Source organism: Nannobrachium achirus, assembly GCF_963921795.1.
Source record: "Nannobrachium achirus genome assembly, chromosome: 12".
Lineage (NCBI taxonomy): Eukaryota > Metazoa > Chordata > Actinopteri > Myctophiformes > Myctophidae > Nannobrachium > Nannobrachium achirus.
The window spans coordinates 52,168,287-52,194,927 of NC_137832.1; the positions used below are offsets into that span (position 1 = coordinate 52,168,287).

General features: G+C 42.7%; 1 protein-coding gene across 1 annotated transcript in view; it reads left to right on the top strand.

Annotated features, from left to right (window-relative positions):
• The window catches only part of atp8b5a (ATPase phospholipid transporting 8B5a), a 63,243-nt gene that overhangs the window by 32,164 nt on the left and 4,438 nt on the right, over positions 1-26,641 (top strand). The window contains exons 5-22 of the mRNA XM_080738740.1: positions 1,811-1,909; positions 8,940-9,001; positions 13,435-13,507; positions 14,076-14,146; positions 14,603-14,685; positions 16,140-16,298; positions 17,553-17,641; positions 19,402-19,598; positions 20,430-20,638; positions 21,034-21,077; positions 21,772-21,937; positions 22,552-22,740; positions 23,258-23,373; positions 23,783-23,947; positions 24,046-24,157; positions 25,004-25,109; positions 25,314-25,455; positions 26,074-26,257. Of these exons, the coding sequence (XP_080594866.1) occupies positions 1,811-1,909; positions 8,940-9,001; positions 13,435-13,507; positions 14,076-14,146; positions 14,603-14,685; positions 16,140-16,298; positions 17,553-17,641; positions 19,402-19,598; positions 20,430-20,638; positions 21,034-21,077; positions 21,772-21,937; positions 22,552-22,740; positions 23,258-23,373; positions 23,783-23,947; positions 24,046-24,157; positions 25,004-25,109; positions 25,314-25,455; positions 26,074-26,257 (2,266 nt within the window). The remainder of the gene's footprint in view (positions 1-1,810; positions 1,910-8,939; positions 9,002-13,434; positions 13,508-14,075; positions 14,147-14,602; positions 14,686-16,139; positions 16,299-17,552; positions 17,642-19,401; positions 19,599-20,429; positions 20,639-21,033; positions 21,078-21,771; positions 21,938-22,551; positions 22,741-23,257; positions 23,374-23,782; positions 23,948-24,045; positions 24,158-25,003; positions 25,110-25,313; positions 25,456-26,073; positions 26,258-26,641) is intronic.

Below are 26,641 nucleotides of genomic sequence, written 5' to 3' on the forward strand. Positions count from 1 at the left end.
CAGGCAACGCTCAAAAACAAGCCAATAAACCGGATATAGTACGTTAGCTCAGTGAAAAGTGCTCAGATTAAGGAAGTGCGATAGTATCCAGCACAGGAAGTTGCCTCATCACGTCCACACCAGTCTTGCCACTGGAAGCTGGTGTAAGCTTCAGGAAAGCAGTGTTGATGTGTCATTTTGACTTTTGCCAAAGCAGCGGTTCTCAAACTTTTTCATGAGCTCACAATGCTTCGCAACGCTTGTAGATCTGCTATTTTCAAAAGATTTTATAAATTTGGAACTTGTGAAATGGGACATTCTGCATACTGAGTACTTTCTACTTTTAAGAACATTTTGATGCCAATATTTTGTACCTTCAACTTCAAGTACATTTTTAATTCCAGACTTTTACTTTTAACAGAGTATTACTGCATTGCATTATCGATACTTTACTTAAGTATAACGTGAGTACTTTTTCCACCTCTGGCTAGCTCACAAGTTCTGATCTCGTCGTGACATTGGCTAGATTTGCTATTCGAGTACATTGGTGCTTATTGGGTTAAGTGGTTGATGCTAAGCATGTTAGTAGGTCTCTGCTGCACAGCAGTGGTTCCCAAACTCTTTTAGCTCAAGACTCAAAAGAGAAATTAGACGTTTGCCCGGGACCTAAACTTAACCTGCTTAACAATTCTTGTTTTTGAGTGGTGTTCCTGGAAGAAGCTGAGCTCCAACGTCTGACACAAAGTGTGGCCTACATCTGGCCTACATCTGGCCTACATCTGGCCTACACCTGGCCTACATCTGGCCTACATCTGGCCTACACCTGGCCTACATCTGGCCTACACCTGGCCTACACCTGGCCTACATCTGGCCTACACCTGGCCTACATCTGGCCTACATCTGGCCTACACCTGGCCTACATCTGGCCTACACCTGGCCTACACCTGGCCTACATCTGGCCTACACCTGGCCTACATCTGGCCTACACCTGGCCTACATCTGGCCTACACCTGGCCTACACCTGGCCTACATCTGGCCTACACCTGGCCTACACCTGGCCTACATCTGGCCTACACCTGGCCTACATCTGGCCTACACCTGGCCTACATCTGGCCTACACCTGGCCTACACCTGGCCTACATCTGGCCTACACCTGGCCTACACCTGGCCTACATCTGGCCTACACCTGGCCTACATCTGGCCTACACCTGGCCTACACCTGGCCTACATCTGGCCTACACCTGGCCTACATCTGGCCTACACCTGGCCTACATCTGGCCTACACCTGGCCTACACCTGGCCTACATCTGGCCTACACCTGGCCTACATCTGGCCTACACCTGGCCTACATCTGGCCTACATCTGGCCTACACCTGGCCTACATCTGGCCTACATCTGGCCTACATCTGGCCTACACCTGGCCTACATCTGGCCTACAGCACAAAGTGCTCAAATTAAGTTTGTTACGCCCAGGGTCACATTGTCCAAGCTTCGCGGGACGCTCAATAAAATAAACTCATAAATAGCATCGCTCACTTTTTTCTTAGATGTGTTTGTTAGTTTGTTTGTGTTTTATTTTATTATTTTTTTAAAAGGAGGAAAAAGAAATGGGACTTTTACTTGAGTCGTGACCCATAAAAATGCGTCCGTGACCCACAAATGGGTACCGAACCACTGACCGCCACTTACGATGTGCGTTGTGCGTGCTTGCGTGCGTGTGTGTGTGTGTGTGTGTGTGTGTGTGTGTGTGTGTGTGTGTGTGTGTGTGTGTGTGTGTGTGTGTGTGTGTGTGTGTGTGTGTGTGTGTGTGTGTGTGTGTGTTTTGGTCCAGGTGATTCCATGGATCTCCTCTCTGTCGTGGTTCACCACCGTGGTTCCCCTGGTGATGGTGCTGACTGCCACCGCAGCTAAAGACGCCACGGACGACATTGTAAGTCTTTCTTTCTTTCTTTCTTTCTTTCTTTCTTTCTTTCTTTCTTTCTTTCCTTCTTCACTGAAGCGCATACTGTATCTCCGCCAGGCAAGGTGGCCAGTCTATGACATCTGACAACTATGAGCATCCACTTCATTATAAAAAAGATAGAGAGGTGACAGCTGTGGAAAAAAGAAAAAAAAAAAAAACGACCCTGGTCCGAAAAATTATAATAAGCACATGGCAAACATGATTGACATAACGTGAGGTAGTTTTTTTTATTCTCGTGCTCCGAAATTCGCTCCGATATTCGGCCGAAAAAACACAGCAGTGTGCAAAGACCTTTATACTTATACTACATAGACAGAGAAAGGCAGACGCATCCTCCGGCTCTGTATTGCCGCAGCTTCCGCATGCGTCACAGAAGGGGACGTTTGGTAGGCCCAGTGTGATCTAGGCTGGCCAATCAGAGGCAGGTGGGGGCGGGTCTTTTCGCAACCCAGGGTGCGTTCGGATATAGGAACGAACGACCAGAAGGTACTTGCAGGCCCTCTGGTCGTTTGTGTATTCGAACGCATCCTAGAGTCCTGGAAAAAAGCGAGCTGTGATTGGCCGGTAGGTAGTCACTTCGAGTGGAAGTGTGCCTTCCGTACTTCCGCACATTCCACCCTCCCGTTTTCACAGGTCGTTTCAATGAACTGCAGCGGCGAATGTGGTACCTAGGTTTTTATAACGTCACTGTCGGGCAGAAACCATGTATGCCCAAGTTTCAAATTTGTACCTTTCTTCGTAAAGTAAAGCCCTGCTTCATCATACAAGACTGTCGCACAAAACTAATGCAAACAGCAGATCTACAAGCACACTGTGTGCTTGCCTGCTATAGAGCCACACCGTATAAAGTTAAGTTGCTGTGATTGACCAAGTTCTTTTTCAGCATCAGTCACACCTGATAAGGCTAAGTTTGAACAGTATAGTATTCAATCTGCTCTACAAAGTGAAAAGGCTGTAACTGTGTGGTTAGCCTTTTTTTTACCGTGTTATCATGTGCTAATTGTATCATTTAAGAGCAAATATTTGTGCTTGAACTGAAATAGCCCAGCTCCATTGTGTGTAATGTTTTTGTTAAATGAAGCACAGCGATCGCCCCTCGGCACTAATGGAAACATTTTCATTAGAGAGTGCATTTAGAGGTCACAGAAGCGTTCCGTACTGGTGAATCCAGACTTAAGGTTTACACACGAGGCCCATGATGTTTACAGAACTCTTTCTCCACAGTCAGAAGGTAACAACGAACTGTAAAGCGGGGAAACGTTATCGGCTGTGGCAATAGATAACACACTGTCTGCTGTTTGTGTATGAGGCTGGGTTTCGTTGCTGTGACTGTGTACATGTCACCGTGACTAAAGCAGGTGACTTCCCATTTCCCACTACTACGCACAAAGCAACGATGTTGAGTGACTGAGCGAGAATAGCATGAGGAAGAAAGACAATGAAAGGAAAATACTTTTATTTGACCTGTCAGGGACAGGTCACCCAAATACCTTTGTTTCGTCTAGACTCTAAAGAGAGCGCGCGCGCGTGTGTGTGTGTGTGTGTTATGTGTCTGAATATGAGAGACAGTCAGAGATATAGGGAGGTAAGGAGGTTGCGATGCTTTATGGAACTTGGACAGAGCTCATAGATGCATTTCTATGTCCGTGTGCAGTTTGAAGGTCTGTTGAACGGTGAGCTTAGTAATAGTTTAGCTCAAATCCTTAACGTCTCTGGCGATCAACTAGCAGTTATTGTCAAAATTAGCTAAATGCACCATTATGCTTGAAAGTTAAACAATAAAATGTGTATAGCTTACAGGTACCAATTTGTAAGCATCTGGCTATCTACCAGACTTTTTGTTATTTACGTTAACTTGGATGAGGTCAGGTGTGTCAAAATACGTTTTTTTTTATGGAGGGACTACAGAGAGAGACTATTAATCGCAGGTATAGCTTTCCCGCTTTCTGCTTTCTGTCATGCGTGCCACCAGCCTACAACCCAAATCTGCTTTCACATAAAAGCTATGACACCTTATTCCCCTGCACTGACAGCCAATAGTATGTGTTTAGTTTTTGGTCAGAGACGTCCATTATTTGTTGTATAACTCACATGGTCTATTACATTCTGAGAGCACAAACGTGCCTAAGACAATAAAACCGGCAAGAATGTTCACAGGAACCTGTCAAGGTCAAACAAGTACTTCATTCAGCAAAGAGTATACATTTTACACAGGGAAATCCTTAGTGTTCATTCGACACTAGATTGTACGAAAGGATCCCACTCGTAGGCAGGGGTGTCACAAGGGGGGTTAAAGTGGGACTCTGGAGGTGCCTTAATTATTTCATACTTTAGCTATTGAAAAATAGCAGATATACAAACTCACAGCGTGGCACCGAGTGCCGCGCTGCAAGCTTGTAGATCGTATTTTTGAAAAGTCGTGAAAATGCGTGCAAATCTTTGAACATATCTATTTTTTAAACGTACATTTGTAACTCAAATTCTGCTTCTGGGGGGTCCATGGAACTAAATATTTTGAGATGGGGTCACCGTGGCCAAATATGTAATTTCGGGGGTCCTTCACATGAAAAGGTTTGTGCACCACTGACATAGAAACATAGGTTTTTCAAAAAACCTTAGAAGGATTTGAAATATTCAAAGACTTGCACAAATGTTCACGATTTAAAAAAGAAGTGCCGCGCTGTGAGCTTGCAGATCTGCTATTTTTCAATAGTTAAAGCACAAAATAACGTGTAATAATGCGTTCCCGGTCTAAATGGGTTAAACCCCCTCCCCCTATGAAGAACATTCATGGGGGTCCCGCAATGAATCCTTGTACCCAGCAGGGCCCAGAATTTGGTGCGACACCCCTGCTCGTAGGAGTTAAATGAACACCGAGGATGTTGCTGTGTGTAGAGCGGCCCTGCAAAGCTGATGTCATGCGTTAACCATTAACCTCTTATCAGTTCTCGGCCCGCCGGCGGGCCCAACGGCCGTACTTTGACAAACATTCACGTCCACGCAAGCGTGTGTTTCACCTACACGGACATGTCGCATATCTATAGAAAGCCACAAGTCTTGTGATTACAGAGATGCAAACCACGTGTGTGTAGCAAACTCGCGCTACTATCAACGTTGAAGTCCGACATACATAAACAAACAAATGTTGATAAAGTTGTAACTACTCACGTTCAGAGATGGTTTCTAGTCCACCAACATGATCTATTTCCACAATAATGATGTTCTTAGTTCGTGTAAAGTACACATAATCCAAGCCATTGATTGAAAATAGTCCAAACCATGTTTTCCTTCATGCCATCACTGTTCTCCATTGGCAGACATACAAACATGATGACGACGGTGTTTTGCATATAAATCCAGTCCACATTTTCAGTATAACCCCTTATTTGCTCTCAAGATCATAGCTCAAAATGGCCCCCAAACGATTGACACTTCATTTCACCCAATTGGAGCTTCTAGTCCTGCCCATCCCCCCAATAGCAACCAATGGTCTGTGTTCAGAGGCGGTGCATGGCCATGTTTCCTGTGCCATAGATTCAGCCAGTGGCAACAGGTTGTTCTGATGACTGGCACATCTTATAGCCAGTATAGTCTCAGAAAAATGATGCCTAATTTGTTTTGGCTGAAGTGAACTACAATACCCAAAAAACCCTGCGTAACAGCACCACTGGACGTGCGTAAATACGCAGCAGCGCGCCGAATGTCAGACCAAGAGTGTTAGGGCTGTCAGTAAAATAAATAAATAAAATAATAATAATAATAAATAAATAAAAATAATAAAAAATAAAAATAAAAATAAATCCAGTCTATTAGCCCTTTTTTGACCTTTTTATATGATATATAGGCAAATGTCTCCAAATGAAAACGCATAAACATACACTTAGTAAAACATGTGTAAAATATTCATATTCTGTAGTTTTATCATGTCCTTTGAAATTGGGCTAGGTAAGGCTTCAAAATGTGTCCACATTGTGTTTTTCAGCTCCTATATGATAATAACAGTGTTATGCAGGCATCTATTTACTGAAAATATTTAGGCGAGGATTAAAAACCTGCTATTCCAGTAAGTTAAAACTTGCATTACTCAATGTCAGTTGCACACAGAGTGATTATTTATTTCTGGGTAAAACTTCAAAATGTTTCCTTCAAAATGAGACCATGCCCAATGCATTACTCCAAATGGTTTAAAAACAACAATCAATTTACGTTGGGTACGTTGTGTATAGGCGTTTTTTGCAAAGTATACAGGATTGTTAACAGGTTAACCTGGGGAGCACAGGAGCCATTTTGTTTGGTGAGAGCGGTGCTAAACCTTTAGCTGGGTGCCAGCGCCAGTATCATGACCAGTCTAATAGCGCTGGTCTTGGTAGGAATGCCCGGTGTGGCCAATTCTGCCGAAGCTGCCGAAGTAAACTCCACAGTGTTAATTTGACTTTACAAAGTCCTAACCTTTGGTTCAGTTTGTATGCTAAAGTTACAAATGGATAAATGAACCCTGGTGACATTACTGTGTTCAACGTTTTCAGGCCAGGGACCCCTTAGTTGAGAGAGAGATGAAGCAGGGACCCCCACTACCTTATCATAGATTCCATATAGTTTCATCTTTTGGCAGCACAATTATCTGGGTATTTTGGATTCATGTCAGATTTGTGTTTTTCGATATTTAACCACTTGATTTGTCAATACTTAATAAACTTGACCTTTCACTCTGTAATTAATCTGCTCTTTTTCCCCTCTACACCAAAGCTCTTTGCCGAAAACAGCCGATCTACAAGCTCACAACGCCTCGCAGCGCGAGGCGTTGTGAGCTTGTAGATCAGCTATTTTTGGACAAAGTTCTCCCAATATGGACACTAAGGTTCAAGTGGTTAATATAAAAAAGGAGAAAAAAAGTTTCTATCACACAAAGTTTTGGAGGACCCCCTGTAGTAACTCTGAGGACCCCCTAGGGGTCTTGGACGGTCTGGAACCCCTATTGAAGACCCCTGGTGTAGGATAGTTAGACAAAATGAGGCAATATTGTAACTGTTAAGGGCCCTCCACACAAAGCACTCTAACCACGTTCACCACTGTCACTATTATAGCTGCGGCGTGTACTCTGCCATCAATCAACTTGAGTTAAATGCACTTATACTTATAGTTATTTATGTATAGTGCTTGGTGTGGACAGACCTTAAAGCAGATAATGAAACCGTCACTCACTATGCATATAGACATCAGGTGACGTGACATCATAGCGGCGTGTCTCCTATATGCAAACTACACGTGTCCTGTAGTTGTGTAGATTCCACACTGCGCTCTACACCTTTTAGAGCTGTGCGTTAATAGACCAACTGACTGATTGGATACACTTGATGATGTGGCTTTCTTATCACTTCATTAACTCTTTAAAGGGCTGTCAGTCATTCTAGTGAATACATGGTGCAGGGTTGTGATGTGTGGGGTGATTTACAATTTAGGCATTTAGCAGATGCTCTTAACCCAGAGCAACATACAATAAGCAAGGACAGCAAGGTAATACATCAGATTCATAGAAATTTGAATCTAAAAACATCAGTTTAACATTAGAATAACTTGTAAGACGCCCTAAGGGCGAGAAGCAGCCTGGGTGATGGCAGACTGCTGGGCGAGCGCTGGCGCTTTGCTATTGGATCAACTTTGACCCCAAAAAAAAAAATGCACAGACCTGGTTGGTTGTTTAAGTTGGACAAAATGTGGCCATATTTTCCCAAATATGGAGATGACGTCATAGACCACATGAGACTGTCACAATATGTCCATATGGGCTTAATATTGATGACATCAGAGATCTCCATATATGCACATAAAAGGGACAAGGACGTGTATTGATGATATCAGGGATCTCCAATTCTGTCTTGGCCATATATGGAGCGTGACATGAGGCGTGACGGACGGGCGGACGGATGGACATACATGAGCTGCAAGTTTTCACAGTAAATGCGACCTACAGTCGCAACAAATAAAATCAATACTCGAGGCAATACACACTATAGGACAGTAAACAATGACCTGGCACCAGTCTATATAACATGCTATATAAATTACATTTTATTTTTCTGTCGTATCGTTCTTCGAGTTATCTGTACGTCATACGTACTTACCCCTGTACCAACTTTGTGAACACGCTGCCTCAGGAACGTGCATCGCTGAGGTAGACCTATTCGTTTGAAAGAAACACATCCGTTTCTCTGTTTGGGTGAAGAAAAACACGTTATCTAGATGTGAACAGGACATCCATGGGGAATTTCGTGACATTTGGCTCAAGGAAGTAGTGATTAGAAGGTGGCCACGGCGAGTAAAAGAAAATGTCAAGGTCCCTGTGGACTCATGTCTGTCACATTCTTGCGAATGTAATATCGGAGTACCTTATTTGGACTTTTGGATTTCAACTGATAGGAAGTCGGTGGTCAAAGGTCAAAGTCAAGGCACTGTGACCTCACGAAAACACATTCATTAAATTCCTTCAAAGTCTTCGTTCACTATACTACATTAGTCAAAACGGGTTACAATCTGCAACTGGTTAGAGGAGGCAAATAAGACAAATTACAAGTCATTTATAACACGCAGACACATTTTTAAGGGTCCCTTTATTCTTTTTTTCCTACATTTTGTTTTTAATTATTATTATTTCAAAACATTTTCAAAAAACTTCTGCTATATGCTATTTTTATTTTCACTAGTTTGGGTCCTGCTGCAACAAGAGGGCTTTCCAGCCAATAGCTTCGGAAATCAGTTTTACCGATATATGGCGTCCAGGACACTGAATCCATTGCCAGGTTGACAAGGCATCAGTCACGTGCACACATAAACATCAAAGGGGGCTTGAGCCCCTGCTATTTTATCTGTCTGTAAAAAGTGCCCTCTCCAGACTATAAATGCAGTTTTTACAATGGTTAAAGAAATGCAAATATGTCACATGCATGTTCACGTGCACAGCATGATGATGACGACGTGCTCTGTGCTTCTTCTCTTTCAGAATCGCCACAGGAGTGACAACCAAGTGAACAACCGCAAAGTCCAAGTGCTTATTGGTGGCAAGTAAGTGTGCGTGCGTGTGTGCGTGCGTGCGTGCGTGCGTGCACATTTGTGTATGTGTTGTTTGTTTTCGAAGCTGATTGTCTGGTTAAATTCCTGGGTTTGCCATATTGGCTAGGTACACACACACAGGGTGGGCAGTGGACATTTAGTGGCACCGTGTTCTGACCACAGGAAACAGCTGCAGGGTGACAGGAAGTGCTTGGTTGTATTTCCTGTTGACTCTGTGTCTGCTATTTCAAATATGTGAGGGAGCGCTTGATTTATCCTGTTTTGTCTTTTGTTGTCTCTTTGCTCTGTCTAGATAGAGCAGGGGTTCTAAAAGTCTGTCTGTCCGTCCGTACGTCTGTCCGTCCGTCCGTCCGTCCATCGCGTGTATGTGTCTCCCGTAGGAAGTGAGGCCGATCGCCCCCCGCTACCCCCGCCTCCCCGTTCTTTGCTCCCAGACCACGCCCCCGACCGTCGCGATTGGCCGGCTGTACTCTGCTGTACTTCCTGGCCATGTCCAAGGAAGATCAAAGAAGGAACGGACACCAACGTAATTTTCGTCATTTCAGGCTCCATGGGACGCCGCCATGACACTTTGGCCACCCAAAATTAACATTAGCGTCTATGAGCACTTCGTCACTTCCGCCACCCAAAAGTGGCCACCCGGCGTGCCAACTTCCGGGTGTTGTCTGTTCCTTGTAGATATTCCTTGGCCATGTCCTGTTACTGTTGTTGTCGCGTCGCACTAGTGCTGTCACGCGTAGAAGGATGTTTGAGAGAGATGAGATTCAATTTATTGTCAGTGTACAGTACAAGTACAGTACAGTACAGCGAAAAGTATTTTCACATCTCATACGTGGAGACGTTTGAATACGCGGAGACGTTTGGACTTTTGGAAAAATGAAAATGCGCGTGATTTACAACGCTGCCGACCGACCGATGACAATATTGTTGTTGGACCGTCGCTAAATACCATCTAATGATGTAAAGTTCGATTACTGTACCACATGAATAGCGTGGCATTACTGCCCACAGAAAAGCAGTGTGAGTGCAGGTTTGGGAAGAGAGGGAGAGGGGGAAAAACGTCTGGAGACTGATGTTATTTTCTGATGCTATTTTCGAACATTATGTACCTTTACCTTTTGAAGTATATTTGTCTGATCTAATGTAACGCCTCATCAAGCATCTCTACTAACAATGATGTCATGTAGACAATAGGCCTATAGAATAATGTAGGAGGAGGAGGAATGGATGGAATTCTGATGGCTCATATATCTACCTTTCAGGTGGTGTAGAATTAGCATCACTATAACACCTCATTAATCATCTCTATGTATATACTAGGCTACCAATACGTTCAATTACAAGTCTTCTCTCCCAAGCTTGTCAAATAAAAAATGTGTAGGCTATGGTGTGCAATTATTATTATTTTCCCCCCCACAGTCGGTCCTTCATAATAATGATAATAATAACAAAATAACTCAAAATAGCCTGATTCCACGCTGGCTACTCCCCCCCCCTCTCTTCCCAAACATAATAATAATAACAATAACAATAATAAAATGAACTCAAAATAGTCTGATTCCACGCTGGCTACTTTAGACTAAAGCATCAGTCTCCAGACGTTTTCCCCCCTCTCCCTCTCTTCCCAAACCTGCAGTCACACTGCTTTTCTGTGGGCAGTAATGCCACGCTATTCATGTGGTACAGTAATCGAACTTTACATCATTAGATGGTATTTAGCAACGGTCCAACAACAATATTGTCATCGGTCGGTCGGCAGCGTTGTAAATCACGCGCATTTTCATTTTTCCAAAAGTCCAAACGTCTCCGCGTATTCAAACGTCTCCACGTATGAGATGTGAAAATACTTTTCGCTGTACTGTACTGTACTTGTACTGTACACTGACAATAAATTGAATCTCATCTCTCTCAAACATCCTTCTACGCGTGACAGCACTAGTGCGACGCGACAACAACAGTAACAGGACATGGCCAAGATTTTCCTTGGACATGGCCAGGAAGTACAGCAGAGTACAGCCGGCCAATCGCGACGGTCGGGGGCGTGGTCTGGGAGCAAAGAACGGGGAGGCGGGGGTAGCGGGGGGGCGATCGGCCTCACTTCCTACGGGAGACACATACACGCGTCCCATGGAGCCTGAAATGACGAAAATTACGTTGGTGTCCGTTCCTTCTTTGATCTTCCTTGGACATGGCCAGGAAGTACAGCAGAGTACAGCCGGCCAATCGCGACGGTCGGGGGCGTGGTCTGGGAGCAAAGAACGGGGAGGCGGGGGTAGCGGGGGGCGATCGGCCTCACTTCCTACGGGAGACACATACACGCCCCGTCCATCCCCCCTGAGGTCCTTGAAGAGTTTCCAGGGAATTTATTGTATTTGCATATTTATGTATTGTCTTGAATGTATGCATTGACCTGAGCAAAACATTGTGGATAATGAAGACATCTAATATAATATAATCCCCAGCTAAATGATTGGGTATACTGTAGCTGCTCAAATGCTTTAACATTGAGGATCTTTCCCCAACAAAATAAAAATACAAAAAGGCTCATATTACCCCAAGGTGCTTTGGCAAAAAGAAAAAAGAAAACTACTTTTTCTCAACTGAAAAGCATAAATCTGTCTTTTACTCAACCTTTGACCCCCGTTTGTCACTTGACTATCTAGAGGAAGTAGAAGTCGTGACCCGGTTTCCATGTGTGAACCATCGGAAAGGATAATTACTGGTTCTAGTGGTCTCTGGTGACCTGAGTGGCACGTGTTGTGTGTCTTTAACCTCTTTCAACCGGGCGTTCCTGTTTGTTTTGGGGCAAAAATAAAGCTCAAGTGGTTGTCAATGCAGTCAGAAAGACCATCAGCCAGACAGAAATATAGCTGTGCAGATCATCATCATTCGTCGACCACCGTCAAGATAAAAGACAACGCCACTCTGTTTATCACCCGTTCTTCTATGACCAGATCTTCCTTTTGGAGTCCAGTGTCTCGGGCAATAACATCTAGATACGTACAGTTATGGCCTTCTTCCACTATTATAGTTCAGTGGTTCTCAACCAGTAGTCCGGGGACCACCAGTGGTCCGTGAGGGGGTTCCATGTGGTCCCCAGCTATAAATTATGGACAGTTGGTAACCAAATGAACCCTTATTAGATCTTTAACTCTTGAGAGTGTAAAATGAAACCAAATTAACCCTTTTATGCTCTTAAGAGTTAAATTATTGTAAACATTGTTAAAATCTGCATTTCTTCATTTACAAAACGTCTGCACAATTAGAGAATATAGAAGAATTGTTATTTTGATCAAGGTTTGCCTGTTTATCTCTTCTATGGTACCAACATCAATACAACATGGAATTAAAAATCTTATCCAACGCAAACAAAGGTTTTGGGTCTGAGATAAATAATCGTCTCCAGACGAATAAATCACTGACGATCTGAATATTATCTCTGTAACAGTGTCTTTGGGTGTCAGTAGTGGTGGTATGTCTCTGTATATTTTAATTTAGTTGGTTGGTCTGCGCTCTGTGCTTGCATCAGGAACCTTGTGAAGGTGCTTCTCAAGTTCCCTCTCCATATTAGGAAACAAGCTAATCTTGATAGCTTTGGATTGTGGTTCTCAAACTTCTTCATGTCAAGGACCCCCAAATTGACAGGAATTTGGCTCCAATCAGAGGATTGGGACACCCACACAAGATCTGTGTTTCTAAAATATTCCAAAAAATGTTACTAAAATATATGTGTAAATTACGTCAGATTTTGTGCTTTATTGTCAGGAACACTGGAGAGAGCTGTTACTTTTCTCAGTTATTTATAATCCTTTCCTGTCCTGTATTACTAGGAAATAGATACAATGCATGCACGCACGCACGCACGCACACACGCATGCACGCACGCACACACACACACACACACACACACACACACACACACACACACACACACACACACACACACACACACACACACACACACACACACACACACACACACACACACACACACACACACAAATATCTGCAGACACACAATTCGTATGTGTCACCTCTGAACAGTATTAAACTAGCTTTACCCATTTACTGTAGACCTGAGGCCGACAAAAAATGATTTCTGAAAAACATATGTTAATTATATTATGCTACTGTATATCAACACTGATCAAATGTCAAGGACCCACAAAGTTATATGTATTTGGCCGCTGACCCCCATCTCCAAAATGTTAAAAATAGTTAAAGATTATATATAAAAATATTTGCTTAAGAAATATATATAGACCAGTATTCGAAGATTTGCACAAAATGTTCATGATTTTTCAAAACTAGCACATCTACCGTATATAAGCTCATGAGCTTGTATGTCTGCTATTTTTGAAAAGTGACGATATAGCTATTGCCATTCTGTGTGTTGATGTGTGTGTGGTTCCTGTGTGTTTCAGGTTGTGCAGTGAGAGATGGATGGACGTCCAGGTGGGAGACATTATCAAGCTGGAGAACAACCAGTTTGTCACGGTCAGTCTGTTGACACTTTGACCAAGATTCAACTGAAATTAACCCATTTAAATAAATACCATTATTGTATGCTTTAGCTATTGAAAAATAGCAGATATACAAGCTCACAGCGCGGCACTGAGTGCTTGTAGATCTGCTATTCTTGAAAAATTGTGCAAGTCTTTGAATATTTTTTACACGATTCTATAAATGCCTTCTAAATCCTTCTAAGGTTTCTGAAAAACACATGTTTCTACATCAGCGGTTCTCACATTTTCAAGTCAAGGACCCCTAGAATTGTATGTATTTGGCCAACGACCCCCGTCTCAAAATATTATGTATCAGGGACCCCCCAGAAGCAAATATTTGAGTTACAAATGTTCACTTTAAAAATATATATATTTAAAGATTTGCTAACATTTTCATGATTTTTCAAAAATAGCAGATCTACGCGTTGTGAGCTTGTATATCTGCAATCTTTTAATAGCTAAAGTATAAAATAATTCCAGGTCTTAATGGGTTAACTCTGTGTTGATGTGGAGGATAAACGACTGGATCTTTGTGTTGTTGTTTTTATTATTTTTTTCAGGCTGACCTTCTCCTGCTGTCCAGCAGCGAGCCCCTTAACCTGATCTACATCGAGACGGCAGAACTGGACGGGTAACGTTTAATGTTCACCTCAAACACTGCACTCAGTAAAATCAATTGTGGCAATGGTCCACATTCAGTCATTTATGTTTTTTGCTCTGTAGCATTTAAAAAAGAAATTCTATGAGGATTGAATGAATGTGAATGAAAAACTATTGGGTCAATCTCAACAATAAAACCTCACTAGATAGCTCTGACTCAAGTGAAAAAACAAAAGTGACAAAAATGTGAATAATCCCTGTTTGCTGCGCTGGTCTTTCTCAATGGCACACACACACACACACACACACACACACACACACACACACACACACGCACCCCGCACACACGTAGAGAGACGTAGAGAGACACAGAGACAGAGAGAGATTAGATTGATTTTTGTAAGTCATACATCTTTCTTTCTCTCTCTCCTCATCCTCTGCTTTTCCCCATACATTCCTCTCTCATTTCCGTCCTTGTCTTCTTCAGGGAGACCAACCTGAAGGTGAGGCAGGCCTTGACCGTCACAGGAGACATGGGCGACAACATTGAGAGCCTGGCTGCCTTCAACTGTGAGAACAAATATGTATTTTTCCCTCGCTGTTCACTGTCTCTGATGATGTTTTATGTTTCAAACCAAAAAATAAATAAAAAAATTAAATAAAAATAAAAACACTGGAATAACTCTGGAAACTCTTAGGCTTAAGCAGTAAATGAGTTAAACCAGATTGAATCCGTTTACAACAACCCTAGACGAGACCACTTCACTTCACTCTAGATATCAGAGAAGGAAGCCAGAGATATAAAACCAATTACCATTTTTCACAGAGAACAGAGGCTATCAGAGAATTAATGATTCCACATTAGTCATGTGAAGTTGCACAGTAGCTGGCTATAATGGTAGCCGTTGAGAGAGTAATATTTGGGTAAAGAAAATAAATAACTCCACGAGAACAATAGGCTGTCTGGAACCCAAAAAGGTCGGAAATTCCAACAAACTCAAGAGTCCTGACTTTTGCACACTGTTGATTGCAGTGGTGTAAAGTAAATAATTACATTTACTCAAGTACTGTACTTAAATCATTTTTTTTTATTTTACTTTACTTATTATTATAAGAAAATATTATACTTTTATTCCACTACAATTAGTTGAATACTTTTGAATTACTTGGTAGATTTTGAACCATTTGAAAATAGCTGATCTACAAGGTCACAATGTGTCGCGATGTGATGCATTGTGAGCATGTAGATATGCTATTTTCAAAAGATTGTTATTTGAAAAACCTGAAATGGGACATTCTGCATATAATAAGTACTTTCTACTTTTGGTACTTTAAGTACATTTTGATACCAATTCTTTTGTACTTTTACTCAAGTAGTAAACCTTTTTGAATTCCAGACTTTTACTTGTAACGGAGTATTTCTATATTGCGGTATTGACACTTTTACTTAAAGGACGAATTCACCACTTTTCAACCTATCTTCATATAATTCATCCTCATTAATGTTCATGATAAAATAGCACTTTTTTCCCCTTCTACTCGGTCTGTCTCATAGGAGGGCTGTGGGTAGGTCAAAAACCATCATCCAGTGACATCATCAATGTGGAATCCAAGCTAATAGAAAATGCAGACTTTCTATTTGAAATATTATAATGGAAGCCATTGTTCTCACGATAATAAAAATCTAAATATTTAAAAAAAAATATATATATATATAGTTTTTTAAAAGAATCTGTCAAACGATGATGTCACTGGATGATGGGTTTCTGAACTTCCCACGGCTCTCCTAAGAGACACAGATTATTATTTTTTTTGCTATTTACTATGAAGATAGGTTGAAAAGTGGTGAAGTCGTCCTTTAAGTAAAACATGTGAGTACTTTTTTCACCACTGGTTGACTGCTGACAGACACAAATGAGAAACGGGAGCAACGCCTCTCATGGACACAAAAGTCCTAAAAGAATTAGTCCAGTAGTGGTTTGGTTAAATATTCTTGGCAGTGAATGAGTTAAATGTATCTCCAGGTGAAGTTCGCTGCGAGCCTCCCAACAACCGTCTGGACCGCTTCACTGGAACGCTGACCTACGACAACCAGAAGTACTCGCTGGACAATGAAAAGATCCTGCTCCGAGGGTGCACCCTGAGGAACACCGACTGGTGCTTTGGACTGGTGCTGTTCGGAGGTGAGGAGCACTAGTGTTGAATGTCACCTGGAACAACAGCTCCCCTGTGTGTTGAAAAATGTGAATAGCAGGCCCATGTGGTCAGACTTGAGCATTTTGTCCAGTACTATTGGGGTATTTTCACTCCCTGCTCTTCTATTTAGGCTTAGGCATTTAGATCGTTTCAAAGGTCATGTCTCACCTAGACACGAATGTTGACCTGATGGTCAAGAATATCGCCTGAGCAAGCAGGCCAGCTCTATTTGCTCAATGGTATAAAAAAACGAATCAGCATGATTTGCACAGGAAACCGGGTTCAAGAAGGGGTAGAAGAGTAAAGTTACATAATGTGGATTTAAAAATTAGGCTTTACAAAAAATAGACAATAAGTAACTAAAGCTAACTAAAATCATAGAGAACATGTCCTTAGTTTAAAACTTTCAGATCTGCAAGCTCACAACATGGCCTTGTTGACCTTGTTGAATCTTGCCGCTGACTAATCCCATTTACTTAACTAATCCAAACGAAAATTACATTGAAAACAAAAAGTCAAAACAAAAATCTAAACTACTGAAGAAAATGCAAAAATACAATAAGCGTGTAGTCAGGGGATATTACAAAAGAAAATTCCTTAACAAAATGTGTCTTCACCAATGTGTTTTTAAAGGTGTCTAATAACACATCTCACAAGTCACAAAGACTGAAATTCAGTTTCCATAGGCCAGTGGTTCTCAACCTGTGGGTCGGGACCCCCAGGGGGGTCCCCAAATTATGTTGGGGGGTCCCCAGATGATTACCTTAATGTGCAACATTGTTTTCTCACTCAACAGTACACAAACCACCATAAAGTTTAAGTGTATAGAGGGTATAAGCCCATTTCTAAAATGACAATTTAAGGACTTTTAATATGTCTAAAATGACAAATAAAAAATTGGCCAAATTGTCAAATATTAGAGGCAGAAATTGTGAAAATAGCCGATCTACATGCTCACAACGCAATGCGAGGCGTGAGCATGTAGAACAACTCTTATTGCTCGTCAGGGTGGGGGGGGTCCCCAGTTAAAATATGATTATTTTGGCGGTCGTGGCCTGAAAAGGTTGAGAACCATTGCCCTAGGGGAATCTGTGACAGCTGCCGAGATGTGTTACTAGACACCTTTACAAACACATTGGTGAAGAAATGTTTTGGTAAGGAAAATGTTCCCAGATTGGACATTTTTCTGATGATATTCCCTGACTAGTGGCTCATCATCATGTGTGCTGCGTGTGTTGCAGGTCCTGAGACCAAGCTGATGCAGAACTGTGGGAAGAGCACGTTCAAGAGGACCAGCATAGACCGCCTGATGAATGTCCTGGTCCTGTTTGTAAGTCTCTGAGTGTCTCCTGTCTGTTTAAGGCTCTTTATGTTGTGTTATGTTTATATTTATATATTATGTATATATTATTTGACATGGACATCACAATTACATTGGACGAACCAGATGCTTTGATTAAAGTGAATATAGCCTTATTACCTGTCCACAGGATGCTTTTCTAAAATACAATACTAGTCTGAAACCCAATCAAATACAAAAAAATAATATGTATATATGTTTACTAATAATTAACTAACATCACCAATATCTGACCCAATACATTAGCTGGTGAAACAAAAGAAAACTAAAGTAGACAATCATTCAACATTACATTGTACGACGTAGTGAAGCGAGGCTTAACATTTAGACCTATCTTTTTCAGAAAACGTAGGTCAGGATCATAGACTAGAAAAGAAATGGACAGCCACACGCCATTGGTTTCTACAGACATAAATTAAGCGCATTTTTCAGCGACTGCGTATCCGCTATCTTTCCGCCAACACGGAAATGAATCAAATGAATGCTATTGGCTGGAGGGCGGGTCTTCACCCTGTGTAACCAATAGAAATGCTAGAAACATAGCCCACATTCATTTTAAAACCAGTAAGACTCCCTAATCGGGAGATAAGTGACCGCCAGGTCACATGTAAAAAATCGGCCTGATGGTGGCGCTAATTATGGGACAGATCCATGTTCATGACATGACTCTAGACATACTGTGTATCGCTTTGCATGATTTTAGGGCAAAATCTGTAGGAGCAGTGTCCAAAAATGTGTTTGAAAAAATCGGCCTGATGGTGGCGCTATATGGGACAGATTCATGTTGATGACATGAGTGTAGACAGACATACGGTGTACTGTAGTGTGTAACGATTTGCGTGATTTTAGGGCAACATTTGTAGGAGCAGTTCCAAAAAGAGTACTGGAGTGGAGTACTTTCTCTACCACTGTTTAAACAGCTGAGGAGGCCCTCCCTCCATTCAGGATGACATGGTACAAAAATAACTCTGCCACGTGCTGCAGACACAGGGGGTATAGCTCAGTGGTAGAGCATTTGACTGCAGATCAAGAGGTCCCTAGTTCGAATCTGGGTGCCCCCTTCCTTTATGCACGTTTTTTACGTTTGACCTTTTATTTTAACCAGGTTAAAAAAAAAAGAAGAAAAAAACACTTTGAGATCTCAGATTTTATCCTTTTTTAATCTTGACATACTGTTATGTAGTGAGCTCTTTAAAACATAATGGGGGTCATGTTATGATGTCCTCTATGATGTACTTTTGTGAACACCCTAGACAGTTTTTAAGTTGCTCGATTCAATATTTAGATATCTGATATTAATGTTATCAGACACGCCCCCTTCCTATTCAAATCCAACGTCAAACTCATCTCAACTTAACCATGTTAGATTCATTGAAACACAGTTATGTGGGAACGCCTACCGAGTAAAAAAAAAGAAGACTTTCTTGCATCCAAACAGGAAAAGTCCTATTTGATTTGCATTAAACAACGTTAAACTCACTTTGCCACTCACTTTGCCACTCACTTTGCCACTCACTTTGCACTCGTTTTGCCACTCGATTTGCCATTCACTTTATGCATGCCCATTCCCTCTAAATATATATATATATATGTGTGTGTGTACAATCCCCATTTTTAACAGTTTTTATTATATTTTGACACAGCTTTTTGCAATGCTCACGTATGTTTTCTCATGCTAATAAAGCTTCTTTGAGTTGAGTGGTGTGTCCTTGGCTTCCACCCTGCTCCAGATCTTTGTGTTCCTGGGCCTGATGTGCACCATCCTGGCGGTGGGGAACTGGATCTGGGAGATGAACGAGGGCTCCCAGTTCACCGTGTTCCTGCCCCGGCAGGAGGGCACCGACAGCGCCGCACTCTCCGCCTTCCTCACCTTCTGGTCCTACGTCATCATCCTCAACACCGTGGTGCCCATCTCCCTCTACGTCAGGTAACTCAGTGGTTCTCAACTTGTGGGTCGGGACCCCCAGGGGGGTCCACAAATTATTTTGGGGGTCACCAGATGATTAGCTTTTTTTTTTTTTTATAATTTGTATCCCACAATTTTGTAACCCACATTTTCACCCAGTGCCAATTGCCTATGTAATCCTGGGCTCTGCTCTCCCTCTGCCGCGCCTGGGGGAGATGATTAGCTTAATGTGCCACATTGTTTTCTCACTCAACAGTAAACAAACCAGCATAAAGTTTAAGTGTATACAGAGGGTATATTCACATTTCTAAAGTGTCAATTTAAGGTTGTTTTAATACCTCTAAAATGAATTAAACATTGTCCAAATGGACAAATATTAGAGGCAGAAATTGTGAAAATAGACGATCTACATGTAGATGGAGTCTTAACTGTTGCTGAGCATGTAGCTGGCGCCTTAACTGTTGCTGAGCATGTAGATGGCGCCTTAACTGTTGCTGAGCATGTAGATGGCGTGTAGATGGTGACTACGTGTTGCGTTCTGTCGGTGTTGTTTGGTGTTAGTCTGTTTTTAGTTTTTATGTTATATGTGAAAAAATGATTTGAATGCAAAAATGTAGTATGCCAAAGCAAATTCCTATGTGTATTACACAATGGTTAATAAAGTAATCTGAATCTGAATCTGAATCTGAATCTGGCGCCTTAACTGTTGCTGAGCATGTAGATGGCGCCTTAACTGTTGCTGAGCATGTAGATGGCGCCTTAACTGTTGCTGAGCATGTAGATGGCGTCTTAACTGTTGCTGAGCATGTAGATGGCGTCTTAACTGTTGCTGTTTCGACGACTCCTCCGCAGCGTGGAGATCATCCGTCTGGGGAACAGCTTCTACATCGACTGGGACAGGAAGATGTACCACCCACGCAGCGACACCCCCGCCGAGGCGCGCACCACCACCCTGAACGAGGAGCTGGGCCAGATCAAGTACATCTTCAGCGACAAGACGGGCACACTCACCCAGAACATCATGACCTTTAACAAGTGCTCCGTCAACGCGAAATCCTATGGTGAGACTCCAGAAAGCAACATGTGCATGCATGCACGCACGCAAGCAGGCAGGCACACTAGGGATGGGACAATATGAAAATGTCATATCACGATTGTTGTGACCAAAGAAATCGCGATTTACGATATTCAAAATAAATGGGGATATAATCAAAATATCTCCAATGTCCATTATCCTGGGGCTGAACGTTTGCCAAAAAATAGCTGATCTACAAGCTCACAACGTGTCGCAACGCGACGTGTTATGAGCTTGTAAAGTAGCATGTGCACGCACACTCTCACGCAAGCATGCAAACGCACGCATGCACACAACTCTGTATAGCAAGCTGTGTATGAGCTGGGATTTTCCTCCTCCGTTCAAGCTGTGTATGAACTGGTTTGTCCTCCTCCATTCCAGGGGACGTGTATGACTACACCGGCCAGAGAGTAGAGGTCACTGAGGTGAGTTGGATCTAAAAGCTTTATTATTATTATTTTTTTTAGACTACAAGGAGTATAAACCAGAAACCTGGGTTTGGATGCTTTAAAGTAATGAACGACTGTTCTTATAGCACCTTTCATACATGAAAATGCAGCCCAATGTGCTTCACGTTAAAATATCGAATACAAGAAGAAAAAAAAAGTTGGCAAACAGAAACACAACTGCTGTTTGAGCTAAAAGGGCAAGACAAACTTGCATGGTACGCATCCATTTTTTTCATTTTATTAAATGGCATATTTGTGTCTTGGTGTCCAGGATTTCAACTTGGACACCAAGAGAGCGCACCATTTTTTCAAGTACGTGGCAGGGTACTGTAACAGTAAAACCTAGAAATCAGGAAACACAAAAGAATGTCACTTGTTTGAGGGCGAAAAGAGCAAATGTTTGAAAGTGTTCACCTATAATGACATTCCCAAAACAGGCATGCCACTTCGAAAGTGGTTAATAAAATAATGGTTGCATAACAATAAAACGCTTGTCTAAATTATAACACAAGTCACATGTAGATGGACGGACAACAGATTAATCTCCTAAAACAATTCACAGTTGGGGACGATATTATGCATAAAATAGCAGAATTTAAGCTTAAATGTGAACACTAGGTGACTATAGGGGGTGGCTGATGACCCACATGACGCCCCTGTCTCTCTCCAGTACACAGAGAAGGTGGACTTCTCCTTCAACCCCCTGGCGGACCCGCGCTTCGCCTTCCACGACCACTCCCTGGTGGAGGCGGTGAAGCTGGAGAACCCGGAGGTCCACGCCTTCTTCAGGCTGCTGGCGCTGTGCCACACCGTCATGGCGGAGGAGAAGACAGAAGGTGAGGAGAGGAGGACACATTGACAGTGTACAAATGGAACCAAATGGACCCGTTAAGGTTAATTTGGTCCCTGGAATCAACTTTGAGAACCACTGGTCTAAAACGTAGACGGAAAATATTCGTCGACTACCTTTTTTCACAGACGAAAACTAAATAAAAACTAAACAAGACAATTTCTTCAACAAATAAAAACTAGACTAAAATGTTAGGGAGGGACTTGTGGAGAAGAGATCCAGTAGAACTAAAAGACAAGTCATTTTATGTTTGGTTGCGGTCGGATGTTGTTTTTTCCATTTTTGATCGCATGTCCTACCCGGACAGGGCTTCATACAGGACCGCTGAGTTGAATTGTTGATGTGGTTATTATACTGTTACTAACACAACGGATCGATAAAATGTCCAGAGCAGCACCATTATTGTTGTGAAAATGCTGAACTTTAAACTGCCGTTGGAAAACCCGTCTCTCGTGCTACTTCTGTTCTCCAATGCAAGCGAATGGGACCCAGAAGCACGGTGAGACTTGGCGAGAGACAGGATTTCCAATGGGAGCTCAAAGTTCAGAGACTTTTTTGTTCATGTGCTTTGTTGTTGTTGTTGTTTGCCTCCTGGTTCAGGTGAGCTCCACTACCAGGCCCAGTCTCCAGACGAAGGTGCACTGGTGACCGCTGCTCGGAACTTTGGCTTTGTGTTCCGCTTCCGCACGCCGGACAGCGTGACCATCGTGGAGATGGGACAGCAGCGACGCTACCAGCTGCTGGCCATCCTGGACTTTGACAACGTGCGCAAGAGGATGTCTGTCATAGGTAAACTGACACATGGAATACACCTTACAACGTACGCGAGACGATGTCTGTCAGAGGTGAACATGTCACATGTAAAAATAGCGGCCTGTTTGGAATCTAAAGGTTGACGCTTAAATGCAGATTTCGAACCTAAATTGCATTGCCCGGCAGGGCCCTAATAGAAACCCCAGATTTGAGCACGGCAGCTTCCGTGTTTTACCGTGGTTCTGGGGGCTTGGGTTTCCTCCAATGTCCACTCAATGACGTCCTACGATGCATTTGTTGCAGACATTTACCCCCATTTCAGCTGGCAAGCTGGCATTTTTTGCGACACTTGCATCATCTTCTCATATCAGATCAGGTCTTCTGTGCAATAGTGCTTCAAGAGAAGCTAATCAGTTCAGTACAACTTTCACATTCACCTTAGTGTGTGTGTGTGTGTGTGTGTGTGTGTGTGTGTGTGTGTGTGTGTGTGTGTGTGTGTGTGTGTGTGTGTGTGTGTGTGTGTGTGTGTGCCTGCGTGCATGTGTGTGCACAGTGCGGAATCCAGAGGGGAAGCTGTCCTTGTACTGTAAAGGAGCTGACACTATTGTCTATGAGCGACTGCACAAGTCCTGCAGCAAGTTGATGGACGTAACCACCGAACATCTCAATGTCAGTATGCTACACTGTGTGTGTGTGTGTGTGTGTGTGTGTGTGTGTGTGTGTGTGTGTGTGTGTGTGTGTGTGCGCGCGCGCTCGCTCACGTGCGTGTGTGTGTGTGTGTGTGCGTGCGTTCAACTTCAAGCGCACAAGCGGGTATACTTCTAACTTAGGGGTAAACTTTGTTCGCTGTGAATGAAGCCTACTTTCGTGTGCACATGCCGTGTGCACGGAACCATAAAGAAGTGTTTTAAACTACTTTTTTCACTGAAACTTAAAAATATTGAAAAGGTGGTGTGTGTGTGTGTGTGTGTGTGTGTGTGTGTGTGTGTGTGTGTGTGTGTGTGTGTGTGTGTGTGTGTGTGTGTGTGTGTGTGTGTGTGTGTGTGTGTGTGTGTGCGCGCGCGTGTGTGTGTCCTAGGAGTTCGCGGGGGAGGGCCTGCGAACCCTTGCCCTAGCATACAAGGATCTGGATGAGGAGTACTTCAGCCAGTGGAAACAGCGCCACCATGAGGCCAGCACTTGCCTGGAGGACCGCGAGGACAAACTGGACCAGCTGTATGAGGAGATAGAGAAAGACCTGCTGGTACGAAGACCAGAGACATGACACCAGTGGTAAAATACTCTGTTGTTCTGTTGTTGACAACAATTTACTGATTATTTGTCTGTCCCTAATGCGTCAAGCTATTAGGGGCCACAGCCATAGAAGACAAGCTCCAAGATGGAGTGCCACAGACCATCGAACAGTTATCCAAGGCGGACATTAAAATCTGGGTGCTAACAGGAGACAAGCAAGGTAATCCATCTAAAACAGCCTCAGTTGTGTCATCATCACAATACTTCAGTAATATACAGTCTACCTAGAAATGAATGACATTACATGTACATAAAGTCTCCTTCAGTGTTTCACTATATTCACATGCAATGCATTTTATCTTGTTTTGATAAATATGGCTTTTATTCTTCTTGTTCTAGATCTAGAACAATTGGGAGAGCAGAACTCCTCAGTTTCACTGTTTTCAGTTTCAGAGTGATTCATTGTTATAGTTGATGCATTGAAATAAAATGTAATGTATAATTGACTCCCACATTTCACTTAACCACTAAGACCCTATATATACTGTACTTTGTTAACGGTGGCCCCAAGGGTACTAGGCCCTCTGTTTTTCCCCTTCAAAACCAAATCTTTCTATTTTCACCCAGAATAGGGATGCTATGGGTTAACATGCTTAACCAATTAAGACCTGGATTTATTTTATACTTTAACTATTAAAAAATAGCAGATATATAAGCTCACAGAGCGGCATCGAGTGCCACGCTGCGAGCTTGTAGATCTGCTTTTTTTTCTTTCTTTTTTTTGACAATTTTGGCAAATCTTTGAATATATATTATCAAAGCAAACTTTTGTAACTGAAATCTCTGCTTCTGGGGGTCCCTGGATCAACATGACATGAAAAAGTGTGAGAACCACTGATTTAGAAGAAGGATTTAGAAGACGTTTATAGAATCTATGAGCTTGTATAATCTGCTATTTTTGAATAGCCAATGTATACCCTTTTTGAGCCAATTTATAAGATATGGCTAAAATCTTAATGGGTTTAAATCCATTAGTCATCATCTAGAGTTCCTATTCACACGACAGAGACGGCGGAGAACATCGGCTACTCCTGCAACATGCTGCGCGAGGAGATGAACGAGGTCTTCGTCATCTCCGCCCACACGCCGGAGGACGTGAGGCAGGAACTCAGGTCAGAGGTTCAATTTGTTTAGTCCATTTAGGCCTAGAATTATTTAATGCTTTAACTATTGAAAAATAAGTCAATTGAGTTCAATGGACTTTTTCTGTAACCGCGAAACCCCAAAAGTCCATTTAGTTAAATGGACTTTTTCTGTAACCTTTTATGTTGTTATCTTTTTCTTTTTTTAATGTTGTGTCTTTTCTCGTGGAGCAGGAATGCCAGGGCCACTATGAAACCAGACGCAGTGGACGACTCCGTCTTCCTGCCAGAGAGGACTCTGGGTAACAGGAAGGAAGTGCTGAGCGACGAGCTGGTGAATGGAGAATACGGCCTGGTCATAAACGGACACAGTCTGGTACGAGACAAGACAGTATTACATTATCAAATATCATATGCATGCAGGGCGGACCACGTCAGTCGCACGTCTCATTAATCCGACTACGTGGCTACGCGTGCAGTTAGGGTTAGTAATGGGGAGAGTCGGACAAAGTTACTCCAGAGTAATGCGTGTCGGAACAACAACATGCACCCATGCATGCAGTCAACTGATTTGGTATGCTTAGATTTAGGGTTGCAACAGTTAATCGAATCGATTTAACAGATTATACAAAAAAAATATATATATATAGTTTAATAATCTATCCCTATACTCGACATGTCGAGTATAGTGTCATTATAGTCTAAAATAAAATAAAAAGTAAAAAATAAATGATCAACAAGCTCACAATGTGTCAAAGCATAACGTTTTGTGATAAAGTTAGCATGTAATGCAGATATTATTATTATTAATCGCTGGAAATATTTGAGGACGATCAAGCATTTTCAACTTCCTATTGCCACTTGTGTCTTTGGATCGCTCCGGTCCATTTAGTTGTACTGATTCTGCTGTGTGTCAAAGGTCCGTCTGATCTCTGATCCCATCAGCAGTGCTGCCAGTCAGTGAACGTTGTTGTTGTTGTTATTGTGTGATCAGGCGTATGCGCTGGAGCGCAGCATGGAGCTGGAGTTCCTGAGGACAGCGTGCATGTGTAGATCAGTGATCTGCTGCAGGGTCACTCCCCTGCAGAAGGCCCAAGTGGTGGAGCTGGTGAAGAAGTACAAGCAGGCCTGCACGCTGGCCATAGGGGACGGAGCCAACGACGTCAGCATGATCAAAGGTACCGGTGACCGTCAGCTCTGTGCGTACCTCTGCATAGGCCCAGTTTTCATTCAGATTCACTGGATTGTTTTCCTGCTCCCCCTCTAGCGGCCCACATAGAGTTAAGTCAGATTCACTGTATTGCTTTCCTTCTCCCCCTCTAGTGGCCCACATAGGGTTAAGAGTTAAGTCCGGTTCGCTGTATTGTTTTGCTTCTCCACCTCTACATAGTATTGTTTTGTATTGTTTTCGCTCTCTGCGAGGACGTTTTTCCTTCCAGAGCTGAGCCGAGGCCACGCCCAACGTGGAAGTGCTTCTCTCGCTGTTTTGGCAAAGTAGAGTTATTGACAAAACCATGACGAAGGCGCACTCTCAAGCGACCTTGTGCCACTTGAGCCCCGCC